The sequence below is a fragment of the Sturnira hondurensis genome, unplaced genomic scaffold, assembly GCF_014824575.4.
Source record: "Sturnira hondurensis isolate 20B ecotype Veracruz unplaced genomic scaffold, ASM1482457v3 Scaffold0017082, whole genome shotgun sequence".
Lineage (NCBI taxonomy): Eukaryota > Metazoa > Chordata > Mammalia > Chiroptera > Phyllostomidae > Sturnira > Sturnira hondurensis.
The window spans coordinates 304,387-320,880 of record NW_028089713.1 but is presented as its reverse complement, the minus strand read 5'-3'; the positions used below and the strand labels follow the sequence as shown (position 1 = coordinate 320,880).

At 41.5% G+C, this 16,494-nt stretch overlaps 1 protein-coding gene across 1 annotated transcript; it reads left to right on the top strand.

The window, feature by feature from the left end:
* The first annotated feature begins 4,627 nt into the window (after positions 1-4,627).
* On the top strand, positions 4,628-9,702 carry IL20 (interleukin 20). The gene is made up of 6 exons (XM_037067173.1): positions 4,628-4,658; positions 6,894-7,081; positions 7,363-7,428; positions 7,546-7,698; positions 8,396-8,470; positions 9,517-9,702. Exons 2-6 carry the CDS (start codon positions 6,923-6,925, stop codon positions 9,592-9,594), a joined length of 531 nt encoding a protein of 176 aa, XP_036923068.1. The 5' UTR covers positions 4,628-4,658; positions 6,894-6,922; the 3' UTR covers positions 9,595-9,702.
* The last annotated feature ends 6,792 nt before the right edge of the window (positions 9,703-16,494 follow it).

Sequence of the window (16,494 nt, the reverse complement as noted above, 5' to 3'; positions counted from 1 at the left end):
TCTTTGCCCAGCTTATTGATTTAATTCCCTGGCACTAACTCTATGCTCACCCCAGTTTGGAAACCCTAAAGTTTTACTTCTTAAAGTTTGCTTCATGTGCTCATGAAATGCATCTGCATTTCTCCACCACAGCCACATCATCCCCTTTTCATTCCACGCGAGCACAAACAATGTGCCAAGCACTGGGCTGCCCTTGAAGACCTGCACAGCTATTACCATGTCTCTCCCCCGCTGTAAGATCCTTCATGGCTCCCTAGTGCCTCAGGAGGGAAACAGAGAAAATAGAATCAAAAAGCCAAGCTGAGTAGGACTAAAACAATTTATTTTTCCAGAATTCACAGATGGGGAAACTGAGGCCCAGAGAAGGAAAGTGATTTTTTTTTTTAGGACCACACAGTGTGCTGAAGGTAAGTATAGAGCTAGAATATGGGTTTCTAGACTCCAAGTTGAATTTGCCTTTCTTGTCATGTATTCTTGGTTCTTGGTGGTAAACCCATATTTTCAACCTGATGGCCTGCTGTTTCTCCACACAAAATCCAGCTCCAGCAAAGCCAATCCTCAAATACACTGTAAGCTTTGTTAACCTGGTCATTTTTGTCCTGAATGCCCTTTGTTCGACCCCTTCTCCTCCCTGCCTCTCTCCAGCATCTGTGTCCATTTAAGCTCTTTCATCTTTCAAGGCTCAGCTCAAACTCTCCCCCATGTGAACCCTCCCTCCTCTCTCCTGCTCAGCACATGCTTTCTGCTCTCACCCATCACTAGCTTTCTTTGTGGTTAGGCAAGCACATGCTTTATGCCTCTGTGAAACTATAAGCAACCAGGGACCAGAGACCTGACTGAGGCATAACTGATCCTCACAGCATCCAGCGTTGTCTTGTACATAATGAGCATTTAGTAACTTTTTATGGAAAGAATGGCTTTTAAAAATCTATTCTACCAGACAAGAGTAAATAAAAATCATCTGTTGCTCTTAAAGGTTTCCATAACTGTGCACATATACAAAATCCTCCTGCCAAGTCAGCGAGCCAGACAGGCAAAGTAGGTTTTACTCTCCATTTTATTAATGAACCAGTGAGCTCCTAAAATGTATAAGGATGAGTCTTGGGTCACCCCAAGTCACCCTGAAAGTGGGTGGTAAGAAAGTGAGTATTAAAATTGGGCCTCCTGACCCACAGTCCCACGTGATCTTCAGTGCCAATACCTTCTACATGCTTTCCACTGAAGAGTCAGGTTTTCTGCCAGAATGATGATGAAAAAAGATTCTCTTGGTCTCATTTTCAAAAGACAATGCTTTTTACAGGAGAACAGTTCATAGTGAGTCAAGAGTATCCTTTACTGGGAAGAACACTTGCTTTAACTCCTGGGTATTTTAAAGAGGGGGCCTTCGGAAAACCATACTTTCCTCATTTGCAAAATGAGGGAGTTGGACTGGACACACTTGAAGTCACCTGTAGCTCTAACATTCTGGGAGTGATAGTCTATCATCAGATAAGAAAATTCTTGCCATTTCTTAACCCAGAAGATCCATAAACCCTGTAGGTCTTACTGGAGAGGATATTGTGGGGGGAGTCCCTGGGCCCACCTCAATCAAATCACGGAGCACAGGCACTTCAGGCCATTGTCTTCTCCAGAAAACCTGGGATTGTACCAGCAGTCAGGGGCCTGCTTGCAAAGGGCAGACTCACAATAATACCCTATTTTACTTTTGTCTTTCTGTGACAACTTGAGGTGAAAGGTCACATTTGGGAAGGTGTGCCACTATTTCCGATTATTTCTGGTGATCATTTGCCATACTGTATTAACTCATTCTTAAACAGGATATGATTAAAATTAATTTTATAAGAAGAAGGCAGTACATTTCATTTTATTGGGAAGTTTGAAAACCTTCTGGTTTTAGTACTTGAATTTATTGTTTGCTTCACAATCTCCATAACTACACCCATCCTGTTTATCACCCATAGGATAGGGCCTTAAGCATCTGGGTATTGCCTACGATAGCATCAAATTATTCCAGTGATTAAGGATTCCTAGAAGGGATGATGGAAAGTGCTAGAGGGAGAGGGATTCTTTCTGTTAGTGTAGATTCAGAGCATTAATTCAGAGGTCCTCAGGCAGGTGAAACGGGTGGTCTATTCTCCTAAGTGAACATACTATTGGACTCTTCCTTATATGTAGGCCCAGAAATAAAATTAGGAATCTGTTTCCTGGACCCCCATTTCTACCACTTTTCTAGGGCCCTGTTGTCCCAACACACAGTTTAAAACAAAGAGCAATGAATTAAAAATTAGGAAAGCTAGGTGAAGTTTCCATTCTGCCACCAACTCGCCTTAATCTTCATGCTGTCTCCTGGGCCTTATGATCCTCACATCAACAATAGGAAAAGATGCTATATTTTTAGTACAGTCTGTTACTTATTGGGTGGGCGAACTTAGGCAAAACCATTCAACCTCTAAGCTTAAATTTCTTCATTGGAAAATTGAGTTATAAGATATGTCTTGAGAAATAACAATATGTTCAACACAAATTTATCAAAAACTTATCATGAATTAGGATCCATTCCAGGTGTTTGTAATATAGGGGTGGATAAGACAGACACAAATATAGCCCTCCAGGAGCTTATGTTCTTAGTGGGATTTTATGAAAATTCAATGAGAATATCTACATTAGGTATGTATTAGTAGATATACATTGTATGTTATACACTTACATATACATTATGTATGTATATGATTATGGTGTACACAGTTTTTAATATGTAAGCCCAGGTAGTAGGCTTAGAATATTCTGTGCAGCGTCATAATAATAATTTTTAGGTTGAACCACATGACAGTGCTCATATTAGACAATTTTGACCTACACAGATGGCAATTGCATGTAGTTCAACCTAGTTATATTATTACTATCCTTGATTCCTCCTTACTCTAACCTACATATTTAATTAATCTCTAGTTTCTTAAAATGTACTCAAATTCTCTTCAGTCCACTCACACCTACTTCTCTACTGCTACTCCTTGAGGCCATAATTAAGTCTCTTTCTGGGAATGGCCATTTTTGCCTTCAGAATTGGTGGTTAGATAGAGAGAATGGTCAGGGGAAGGTACAAAAAACTTTGCAGAGGAAGTGAGCTGAATTGGTGTCTGTGTAGAGAATGGGATGGGATCTGTTCAACGGATTTTGAAAGAATAAAGTATTTTGATATAGGAAAAGGAGTCATCGATTCAAGCAGACTTAATCAAGTAGAATTGGGATTGAGCAAGAATAATTAAGTTTAATTCACTGTTACAGGTAACTTAAAACAAAGCAATTGGGCTCTTCTTGGCTAACGAAAAGGAAGTGACTGGCATGGGCACTGCTTATACTTCCTGACAATCTTGACTTCAAATATTCTTGTCAGGGATGTTTCTCAGTTTTGCTTTAATCATTTGTAAGTGATCATAAGAAATTGTTTACTCAGCACCAATGATGAAAAAACAGTCATGAGCTCAACAGATATTTCGAGGAGCTATTCATACATATTTTCAACATGCATCAAACACTACAATGAAAAGCTATGGTCTTCATTTCAGGAAACTTTAGGAGACCATTAAAAGACACTAAAAGGAGTGTTCTGATGGAAGAGAAGCAGAGAATTGTAGTGAGATTGAATGTAATAACTGGAAAAGAATTTATAGCTTATTTCATGTATAAAATTTTATAAAATATTTTATAAAATATAAATATTGCTCTCATGTTACAAATATGTGAACTGCAATTCAAAAAGATGACCTAGTATGTTAAAGTCATTCTGTGGACTATGAATCCTAGGACTCAAATATAGGACTTTAGAGCTGTAGGTATTAAGGAAGAAATAACTTGGAAAGGAATATATTATAATCTCTACCATCGTAGTAATTTTTAGAGTGTTAAACATGACATGTAGTTCATCTCAGTGCTTTGATTTAATCTTGCCAAAATGTGGTTCTACCAGATGGATTAGTCCCTCTATAAAAAAAAATCTTCCAGTGTCCTCTGGGAGAAAAGGCTAAGGCCCAATGAAACACAGGGCAACATTAGACTCTCACACACGCCAAAGAAAAATCTGCTATTGGAAGTCAGAGAAATGTGGGATTGGTGTGGTCTGGAGTAGTTCAAGAGTAAGGAATTGGGGACCACTCTTTAATAATGAGTGGAGGGAAAGAAGGGTGGCCATTGTTGGAGCGGCAGGATGGTAACAGCCAAAACAAAGGAGAAATGGCAGGAGTGAGCCCACTGTGTCTTGGATTGGGGAGAAGCCTGGTTATGGAGGATTGGCATTAAAGGAGAGGGCAAAAAAGACCTAGTGGTATTAGAGAACTCTTCCAGTTCTCTAATTCAGTGATCTTTTCTGTCCTAATTACCACTGGGAGGGAGCCAGAAAGAAAGAGCACATATTTTATCCAGCTATTAACCAATAACCTCCTAAGAAGTGCTTCTTAGAAGTGTTGAGGTAATCCAGCCACCAGTTAAACTGTCTTTGGATGGGAGGAAGTGCTATGCACTAGAGAAATTCCAGGGGAGTTTCAGCCCTCACCTGTGTGAGCTCACTTCCTTCATGTGTCACATATATAAATAATTAGAAGTCTCTTAGCTTTGAAACAGACTCCTAGAATATCAGAAGCAACAGGCCTTCCTGAGCTCAGGTAAGAGAACTTTCCCTCTACCTACAGTGTCTACAGATCTGGGGATCAGCCCAGTTTCTCCCATCATCTACCACAATGTGTTCAGGGTCACATCTAAATGAGCTTTTTCCATTAGGAAAAAATATCCTATAGGGTAGGGAATTGTCATGTTTATCTTTGTACTTCAGTACCTAGCCCAATATTCAAGATAGTAGGTGCTCAATAAATGCTGATTAAATTGTTGAGTTTATTGTATATTTACTACACACCTACTACATTCAAGGCAAACTAATGTTATTCTTTATTTGAAATGAATCAATCACTCATTATGTGCTAGGTGTATAAATTATACTTTATTTTATGTAAATGTCAAAACAAGTTCTGGGGTAAGTTTCATTATCATCATTCTGGGGCTAAGACAAAAGCCCAGAGAGATGAGTTGACTTGTCTAAGCTCCCAGAGATGCAGGGTGACTGACTAAATCATCCTGGTTTACCTGTGATTTCTGGTTTAAAAATGGAAAGTCCCCTGTGTCTCAGGAACACCCTAGGTCCTGGGCGAACTGGGACAACCTACATTGGTGGGAACTTGTGGGAGCAGAGATATGAATCCGGTTCTCTTGTCTCTAAACACAGAGTTCTTTCTAATTCTTTTGGGTTTGGTTTGTGTATTCCTTTTTCCTATGTCGGCAGTATCTCAGACGGGCATGGACATAAAATACACCTAGCACATTGCCTGGCATGCAGGGAAGAGTTCAGTAAGTGGTGATGATCATCAGTGTGGTGCTCAGCCGTACTGGAGCCTAAGGCAAAAAAAGGAAAGATGTACACTCCTAAGCAGAAGTTTTTATGTATTTTATATATGTTCTTTTCCCCCAAACATTAAAGTAGTTGAATAATATTGAAAAATTTAAAAGTAGCTGCCAATATTTACAACTGACAACATTATTGTAGGTTTAAACACTTTATTTAAGCCCCATAAAGAATTTATTATGATTTTACTTTCCTGGTGAAGACTCATCACTAATATTTTTATCATATGGTTCTCGGAAAAAATTAATCACTAAAGATACATGAAAACATATACTGTATGTAAGTAGATAGGAGTACTCGTTTTTCCTTTGGTCTTGGGTTCCCACACAGCTTAGCAAGGCACTTTCAGATTCTGCCCTTATTTAAAATAATGATATTTTGTTTAGCGTGATTTTTCATTAATTTTGATATTGCATTAAAATATTGTGTTGACCACTGAGGCTTTGTGCCCCCTAACATTTTGTGCCTGAAGTAAGTGCCTCTTCTCCTTGCCTTACTTAATACCAGCCTATTATTAGTTCATCTTAAAACCCAGTGAAGACTCTAAAGTGCCACCTTACGGACAAAGGCTCACCCCGAGAAGAAATGAGTTTTCCTCTGTCTTTCTTCTCTGTGTTTGGTATCATTTGATCTTCAGCAGGATTTAAAGTGTCAGGAAAGAGTGTGCTCTTGGATTCATCCCAGGTGTACCTGACTGCAGACTTCCTGGAGAGGGCACTGTGGGGTAGACACTGCAGGAGGGTGGAGAAGTCTTAGGTGGAATTGGCAGATTGCCCATTTGATCTTGCCTTTCCTTGGCAGTAAGATTGTTATGGAGTCATTGACTTTCTATTTGCCTTCTGGGCTGAGATAAATCAGCTCTCCCCAAATGAGTGATTTGATCTCCCACAAATGTCAAACAGAGCTAAGCTCCTCTGCCCTGAGGTGGCCATAAAATCCAATTTTCTCCAAGTGTTTCTGGTGGCTTGGCAACAGCTTCTGTGAGTCTGTTTCCCCCCAGTTTCCCGGAGGGTCTAAAGGAATCAGAAGAGTGAGCCATACTGGCATTCTGGAAGGGAAGATGATATACGTCAATTCAGAAACAAGTTTTGACATTTCCCCTGAGATGGCATCCTCTATCTACTCACTGTTTGCTGCTCCAGGACTTACCTGCTGGGCAATGATGATGGGGTTGGGATGGGGACAGAATAAAGGAGCAGGGACCAGTAACACCAACTCGCACTCAGATCCTGAGCAAGCAACAGAAGGCTCTTCTTTGAGGAGGCTTAACGTTTTTTCTCAGTAAGTTAGATGAATACGCCAGACTGTAGGAAGCCAGATAAAGATATTGAGTTTCCCCCTCATGAGACATCTGGGGGAGGCATGTCTCCGGTGACCGTATGGGCTTCTTAACGCACGAGATGGGGGAAATCAGTAAGTCACGCTCTTTTCTTTGAATTCCTAGCTCCTGTGGTCTCCAGATTCTGTCACAAGATGAAAGGTTCTGGTCTCCCCCACTGCCTTTTCTTGGCTGTGTTTTATCTCTTCTGGACGCCTTCTGCTGGGCTGAAGACACTCCATTTGGGAAGCTGCATGATCAGCACAGACCTTCAGCAAATGCAAAGTACATTTTCTGAGATACGGGACAGTGTGGTATGTGGGGGAGGCAACTCCCAATTTTGTAGCTGCTTCTTCCCTTCTCTACTTCTTTTCCTCTGTCTCTCAGCAGCATGGTCACAAAAAGAGGGAGGCTGGTGACTCCTTACCAGAAAAATGCATTCCCAAGAAACATCTGTAGTTCATGATATAAAAGTTTTTTGGAAAGAGACACTGATCACTGGGTCATGGCAAGGAGGGAATGAGAGGCCTTCATGTCTAAAGCCCAGGCAATCACCAATGACCTGTCATTTCTTGCCTTGCCTTCTTCTGTTTAGCAAGCCAAAGATGAAATCATTGATCTCAGAATCTTGAGGAAGACTGAGTCTTTGCAAGACATGAAGGTATGTGCTTGGCTCATAGGAGTTCTGGGAGGAAATATGAGCGAGGGGCAACTCTATCCCCCTGGGTCTAGTCCCCGGACACCCTCTCCCTACCAACACGCCAATCTTTTTTTGTAGCCTGCAGATCAGTGCTGCCTCCTCCGCCATATACTGAGACTCTACCTGGACACAGTATTCAAAAACTATCTGACCTCTGACCACCATATCCGCCGAAAGATCAGCAGTCTCGCCAACTCTTTTCTTACTGTCAAAAAGGACCTCCGACTCTGTGTGAGTAGGAGTCTAGCATAAAAGGATTCATCTCAGCACACAGCTTTGGTGACTTAGCAACTAAACTCTTTTTAACTTTTATTTAATAGATGGAAAAAACTTAGTCCAAAGGTTCTAATAATCTGTGTTGAGCCATATGATTAGGTGATAAGAACTCAGTTTTACTGACTTTTGGATCTATGCTCCATGTAAAAATCTAAAGAACTACAGAATGCTAGCTGTTTAATGTTAATGACAATTATCTCTTACTTATGGAATTAAGGTGAAGGATCTGATGGTGTGTGTACTAGTGCATACAGGGTCCAGGCAGCCAATCATTAGGCCATTGGATTTTGTCTCCAGATAGGGTCTGAGTAGTACTGATTAACTCAATTTTCTCTCTCATGGGGACTCTCTGGAAGAGGGTAGACCACAGCTGATGTGGGGGGTATAGGCCAGATGGAATACTGTGATCAGAAACTCTCCTCTAGAGCTACCTTTTTCTAAAAAGGAGCAATGAACTCTGTAATTGAGTCTAAAAAGCTGGCCTCCTCTTCTAAAGACGATTAGGTTAATGATCCCAAATGCTGAGGCCTGAAAAGACTTTTTTTAAAGAACGAAGTATCAATACAAAGAGGAGAATTCTCTTCTCTTTTATATCAATGGCAGGAAATCAGAATATTTAATAAAACCTATCACTCTTTGGCATTCTTTTCAGCATGCCCATATGACATGCCCTTGTGGGGAGGAAGCAATGAAGAAATACAGCCAGATTCTGAATCACTTCAAAGAGGTATATGCAATTTTGGCCTTGGTTGGGATGAATGTGTTTTTAGAACTGAGGTCATAGATGGGTGGGATGGGTATTCATACCGATAGGAATCCAGTAGCCCTCAGATTAATAGCCCTCTGAGGTCATGTGGACTCTCTCTCTGCTTTACTCCAGACACCCATGAAGCTCCAGAAGGGTGCTTTCTCTGGAACTTGCTTTGAGAAATAAAAGGGAATGACAGTGATCCAATCAAGTCACTCCAGAGACATATGATCTTCCTTCTGCACAAACAAGAGACTGTAGTTTTCCAATATTCACACACTCATACATACCCTCAAATACAGTCACCCACAAGTTCCCACAATCCCACACCATTGCTGTCTCTCACTTCAGTGACTTTGTACATCTACCAGGAAGGCCTGGAGTCCACTCCTCCTGACTAAGTCCATGCATCCTTTAAGACTCAGTCTAGGCATCACCTTCAAGAAGATGCTGCAACTTCTCTGAGTTTAGTGCCTCCACTGTCGTCCTGTGTGGACTCCATCACTTACTCATCATACTACATTTTAATTGCCTCCTTCTGCCTGTCTCCCTCACTAGACTGTTATACAATTCATCTCCAGATCCCAGCCCAGCCCAGTGCTTAGCACAATAAACATTTGTTCAGTTGAAGTATGCAGAAGAGGCAATTCCTGTGCACATGTGCACATGCACACACACTCTCACAGACATACACACGCCTTTTCAAAAGGCATTACTTTGAAAAACCTCATTACTTTGATTTCTGTGATATAAGGAGGCTTGGGATGCAGGCTCAATTCTGCTACTCCCTAGGGCCTCAGTTTCCCTGTGTAAGACCAGGGTGATTTTCCTTCCTCTTGTGAGATCTTGAGGTTCTTTCTATATAACTTCTTTCCAGTTCCTCCATGTTGAGAAGAATGCTTTGCTTACAATCTGCAACAGAACTGGCAATGAAAGGCAATCTGGCAATGAACTGGCAATGATTAACCTTGGGGTTCATGTTGTCTCTTTGTGATTTACTCACCACATAAGTGTGTGTCTTTCAGCTTAAGCCTCATGAAGTGGTGGTGAAAGCTTTGGGAGAGCTAGACATTCTCCTGCAGTGGATGGAGAAGACGAGATAGGAGGGAAACGACGACACTACTGACAATGTTCCTGGCTAAGAATCCCAGTCCTGAGTACTGTGGAGACATGACCCCAGACCATGGTCTCCTTGTTATATCATTTAATGCTGGCCATTGTGTGTACTGTTTATTTAATATTTGTTTCCTTATTGCGGTTTTTTTTCATGTGTTTCCTGTCTTAATCTAAATCACGGTTTTCTAAGATTTTGGTAATATCTTTTGTATTGTTGGATATATTTATTAATGCATTTATTTATTTTTGCTATTTAACCTATTTATTTTTGTACTTGAACATATCTTTTAAAAAAATTCATGGATTATATTTATAACCTGACTAGGGCATGTTATGTGTTTTCAAACAGTAAACAAACTTTAAATTCTAGACAAGTGGCTGGGGAGGGGTGTTCATTTTTTATTAAATTAAGTACATACTGACTGCCACAATAATTTTATAAACTGAAACAGTGGTTACTAAGTGGGGGTTGTGGAAGAAGTTCCAATGTGAAATTTATTTTATGAATAAAGTTTTGTTTGCATAATATCTGTTTGGAGTTTTTTTAAAAAAAAAACAGAAACAGAAAAATGACGAGTTTAAGCTTACATCTTAAATTACCTGAGGATCACTTGCTCCTTCGGGAAAGAAGGATGCAGGTGGGGACCTTCTCTCTCCTCCTGAACATCTGCCCAGCTCTGTCTCTCAGTTTATTCGCATCTCTGATCTGGTGGCTCTATTTTCCACAAAAAGGCACTGCGACTAAGGGAGGGGCTTTAGCCATCCCTACTTTCATCTTATTGACTTAAGCATTGACCTCTCTGTACTTTTTTTCCCCCTTATTTCAGATTACCAAACTCTTGAGTCAGAGATCTTGATTGCAACAAATTACAATGAGGGGGAGTCTCTATTTATAAGGGTTAAGTACACACACATGCAAAGTGTAGTTACTGAGCCTCGCCCAGAAAAGTACATAAGCCCCCTTTTGAGGCCCTGCCACTTTGGACTGTGCCCAGCCCCAGGATCTAGGTTGTTCCTGGGTCAAATCTTCATCTTCATGACCAACGATTAAGTCAGTGTTATCTTTCCAGGCCCCTGTCCTGTGGAGATGTTGAACTTCCCTGGGCTGCTTGCCTCCTTTCTCCCTACCTCACTAGCAACAGTACCCTCAGCTTAACAGTTCAGTTTTCCCAATTTCAGAAACAGCAGACTAGTGCTCCTACAGAGAGCTCTCTTTACTGCCTCTGGTTTCGGCCTGCACCCTGGTTTGTTTAAATTACTTCACTGATTTTTTTCTCATTATACAATTAAGAACTATCCAATAGAAAAAAATCTTTAAAATAAAGAGTAATATAAGGAAGGAAATTAAAACCACCCATTACTTCACCACCCATAGATAACTATTCAAACATTTAGGTGTCTTTTTATTTTTATTTTTTTAAGATTTTATTTGTTTATTTTTTGGAGAGGGGAAAGGGGAGAGAGAGGGAAACATCACTGTGTGGTTGACTCTCATACACCCCCTACTGGGGACCTGGCCTGCAACCCAGTCATGTGCCCTAGACTAGGAATCCAACTAGACCTTTGATTCACAGGATGGCGCTCAACCACTGAGCCACACCAGTCAGGGCAATAAGTGCTTTTTAAAATATATATAAATATGTAATATATAAATATATAAACAAAGGTGTCTTTTTTAGTATGTGTGCATATACATATATATACACACATACATACACGTGTGTGTATGTGTATGATTCAAATTATGAGTCTATCCTTATTAGCTGAGTAATTTGTGCTGTAAAACTTAACATTCTTAGAATTTAGTTTCTTCCTCTGGAAAACAGGATGATAATATCTACTTTTCAGGGAAGAGATGGTCTTTTATCTTCCTCTGAAAACAAGGCACTATCTGCTTTGATGCTCTTCATTGTAATCACTCATTTTCTATGAGATTTTCACCTTATGTCACCTTTCTTCTATCAGAATTTGCAGTCACATGTCCCCTGGTTTTCTCTAACTAGAACTTAGCTTCAACTATCAAGGAGGAATTGAGAAGTCAACTTCATTAAACTCAGTGTTAAACTTAGAACTGCCATCTCCAAGAGACATTGGCTGGCAATGAAGAGGTTTGGTTTACCTGCCAACGGTGTGAGTCTTCCAGACGGGTGTGTCTGAGGTTGACTCACAGAGCTGAGGACAAAGCTCCTTCATTTGTTTTTCTGGGAAGCATTTAAGAAGATGCAGAATCTTCTTAAAGTCTGGGCCATGGAAGGTGTAGACTTTTTGCAATTCTATTCCAACATTGATGTGTCATGCCTTCACTTCTTGGTTACCTCTTTGACTTTGTTATCTTTATTTGTCTCCCCTGGAGGATGACATCCTCCTCTAAATCATTTGTCTTTTTTCTATTTGACGTACGATTGTACCCAATGATGGGAAATTCAGTACTGGAGGGGTCAAGCCAGGTTAGGGGTTAAGGCAAATTCCACAAAGGTGCATTGTGGGACAGATCCTAAAGAATGGTTTATAATTTTCACTTCCAATTACAATAATTAAATTTATTGAAGTACTTAGTATGTGTCAGGAACTGTGCTGGGAACTTCACATATATCTTAATTTTTGATCCTTAAAACAGCCTTTTGAAGTGGAAGTATTATTACCAGTTTGCAAGTGATAATGTGCTCAGAGGTGGGAAGCAGTTTGTGCAAGGGCAAAACCACAAGTTGAATGTGCACCTTCTGACAGCACAGTTCTCTATGCTTTTCTGCTCTTTCCTCTTTCCCAACAGTGGCATCTTGTGTTCAGAAGCATAGAAGGGAGGATAAGTGAGCTTTGGTTTCATAGAAACCTGAGTGAAAATCTTGACCTTGGGTAAGTGAGATAGCCATCCTTAGTTTGTTTATCTGCAAAGTGGGGATTATACTACTTTCCACACTGGGATTAAGTGAGGACTAAATGAAATTGTTGCAACTAACTTGTACAAGCACTTGTTATGTATCAGGTAAAGTTCTATGCATGTTGCAAGTGTCCACTCATTTAATTTCACACAAACCTGATGACACATGTGCCATGGTCATTCCCATCTCACAGATGTAGAGACCAAAGACTAGAAAGTTAATGTATTTTGTCAAGTTCACACAGCTAACAATAGTGGAGGTGAAATATGAATACAGTAGACAGACTGGAGAACTACACATTTAACCACTTTACTTTGCTGGCTGGTTGGAATGCCCAGTACACAGAAAGCCTTGATCAAGAGAGTCTCTGCCTATTGCACCTGTTCTGCCTGGAGAAGAGAGGGACGAAACTTCCTCCCCAGCTGTGGCACTAAATACTAAGTTACTAGTGCACCTTATCTCAACAACATCTGTGTTGAACTTCATTTTCTTATGATTTCCTCAACAAGCAGAATGTAAATTCCTTTAAAGATGACAAGATAAATATGGTAAGGTTCTGGTTGATCTGTCGCCTCTGATTACTCTTATCTATTAGACCTTGGATGAGCCACTCTCTGGCCCTCAGTTTCTGCTGAAAGACTGAACATACATATGGACAATGGCTTAGTCCATATATAAACATAGAACTCTGACCTGCAATCTGCAGCAACTAGCCCAGGAAGCCAAACCATAACTTCTGTAGCAGTTGGCCCTGAAAGGCCAGAAGTTGATAGCTGACAGCCTCCCTAATTTTTGTTTCCACTTCCCACTTGGCATGAACAGGAAAAAGCCAAATATGCACCTGTAACCAATAGCACAGGATGCCTGGCTTCTAGTTAGCTCACCGACAGCTCCCCCTGCCAACAGCCTCCAATCAAGGCATACCTGAATGCTTCCTTTTTTTCTACTGTAAAGCATTCTCATCCTTGGAGGTTATAGCAAGCTCTGAATAAATTGCCTTTACTTGTTCTCTTTTGGGTGGTCTTCATTTATTCCACACTGCATTTGTAAAATAAAAGAGCTGGAACAGAAGATTCTGAATTTTAGAAATGGGATTGCTACCATGGTCTCAGGGGATCCAATGTAGCTGTTGTTGCCTCCCATTGCCTCACAGAGTTTGCATGGTTCCTGTGTCACCAGCATTGGATTCAGAATGTGAGGTGAGCACATCTGACTGGGTAGGCCTAGGTTATGCTCTGGATGCCAGGGAAAGGACAAGTCTTCCCTCTGATGGGAGGTGGGCTGCTTCTCACAAGGAAGGGCATCTCCCAAACCTAGGAATGAGATCCAAATGTGTGGAGACTCAAAAGAATAAAAATGTCTGCTATATCTTTCATTCTCACCATGGCTTTGGGGATGAAGAGCAAATGGACCATTCCTCTGCTGGACTTTTAAGCTCCTGGAGGACAGGACTTTGTCTTTTTAGCTTTTAAGCCTACTCTATTTCAGCAAACTATAACCCTATGTTACTAATAGCACCTGAATTCAAAAGCAAGACAATAGAATGTATTTAAAAGAAAAAAATTAAGAACTAAATGAAATTGCTTTTTCTGCTTATGTGACCCAGAACTAATTTTTTTCATGAATTGAGAGGCTTTAGTTTTTGCTAGAAAAGAGATTGGGCCTTGCCAACAGGAAGCTGCAGAAAAAATGGTGAGAGAATGACTGAATACAACCGCTCCCCAATTTCACTGGAAGGTTGGGAGGAGCAAAAGGTGACACTCTTCAGATCAACTCAGTTGTCAGGAGCCCTGAGTCAATCCTTAACTGGAAGAGGGTAGGACTCAAAGGCCTAGGGGCAGGAAACTGGATTACAAAGAGAGTACTAACATTTTTCAGTGCACATTCTTTGTCTTACTGAATGTCAGAAGGGGGAGAGTACATTCAGATCATTTTGCCGGGTAACTGGTGTTTAGAGAGAAAGTGATTTACAAAAGTTTATGTAGTGAGTGATGGCAGAGTTGGCATCAAAACTCAGGTTCCCACAGAGAGAAAACTAAGATGGCTGATTAAGTAAAAATGGCTCACTTCCTCACACAACCACATCAAAATTACAACTAAACTACAGAACAACCATTATTAAGAACCACCAGAAACTGAGCTGAATGAAACTCCTACAATTAAAGAATTAAAGAAGAAATCACATTGAGACTGGTAGGACGCACAGAGATGAGGAATGGGCTAGTTCCAAACACATGTGTGGCATATAAAAATAGGGAGGGATATCTTGGGAGCAAGGGGTCCCAGACTCACACCAGGCCTCTCAGCCCAGGGTTCCAGTGCCAGGAAGATAAGTCCCCACAACTTCTGGGTATAAATACCAGCAGGGAGGGACTTCCGCCAAGATGGAGGCATAGGTGGAAACACTGTGCCTTCTCCCACAACCAAGTTTGACTACAACAAAGGTTTGGAGAAACAAAGACACAACCAAAGGACAGAAAATTGAATTATATGGAAGTTCGACTACATCTAACCGTTCAACGGGGAAGGTAAGAGGGGCGGAGCCAGCAGCGAGCAGGGTCGGGCAGGACAGGTCCCCGGACCCAGGCGCGCAGGCAGATGGGAACCAGTTGGGGTGCAGGGCAGACCGCGGGCGCATATTCGAGCACAGTGAGACAGACCATGCAGGCCCCAGGGGGCGAGGGCTGACGGAGGTGGCACACACGAGTGCAGTGGGACGAAATGCGTGGGCCCGGTGACGGCAGCAACTGTGGCACTGGTGAGGGCCGTGGCAGCAGGCGGCGGACAGGACGCCATAGTCCCTCTTTGACCCGGCCCCCACATACAGCGTCACAACCCAGCGACTTAGTTGCCCTGCGGCACCGGTGAGGGCCGGGGCGGCAGGCGGCAGATGGGACGCCAGAGTCCCTCTTTGACCCCGCCCCCACATACAGCGTCACAACCCAGCGACTTAGTTGCCCTGCAATACCAGTGAGAGCCATTGTCCCTCTTTGAACCCGCCCCCACATACAACGTCACAACCCAGCGACTTAGTTGCCTTGTTCTAGTGAACACTTTTAGGGCTCTGATCCTGCTATGGAACAGGCATGAACAACCCAAAAGATGGCGCAAGAAGAACTCAAAGTCCCAGAGCCAATAACTCTCATCAACCGAGAAATTGCCAGCCTCTCAGAAGCACAATTCAGGACACTATTTATCAGGATGCTCACAGAACTGGTAGATTATAGTCACAAATTAGAGGAACAAAGTCACAAATTAGAGGAACATATGAAGGCTAAACTAATTGAAATGAAGGGAGATGCACAGGAAACCAATAGTGATGGAAAGGAAATGGGGACTCAAATCAATGGAATGGACCAGAAGGAAGAACAAAACATCCCACCAGAAAGGAATGAAGAAATGAGAATTCAAAAAAATGAGGAGAGGCTTAGGAACCTCCAGGACATCTTTAAACGTTCCAACATCCGAATTATAGGGGTACCAGAAGGGGGAAAGAAACAGCCACGAGTGGAAAACGTATTTGAACAAATAATAAAGGAGAACTTCCCCAGTCTGGCAAAGGAAATAGACTTCCAGGAAATCCAGGAAGCTCAGAGAGTGCCAAAGAAGTTGGACCCAAGAAGGAACACACCAAGGCACATCATAATTACATTAGCCAAGACCAAAATGAAGGAGAGAATCCTAGAAGCAGCAAGGGATAAGGGGACAGTCACCTACAAAGGAGTACCCATCAGACTGTCAGCGGATTTCTCAAAAGAGACCTTACAGGCAAGAAGGGGCTGGAAAGAAGTATTCCAAGTCATGAAATCCAAAGACCTACAGCCAAGATTGCTTTATCCAGCAAAACTTTCATTTAGAATGGAAGGACAGATAAAGTGCTTCTCAGATAAGGTCAAGTTCAAGGAGTTCATCATCACCAAGCCCTTATTATATGAAATGCTAAAGGGACTTATATAAGAAAAAGAAGATGAAAAATATGAACAGTGAAAGGACAGCAAACACACAGTT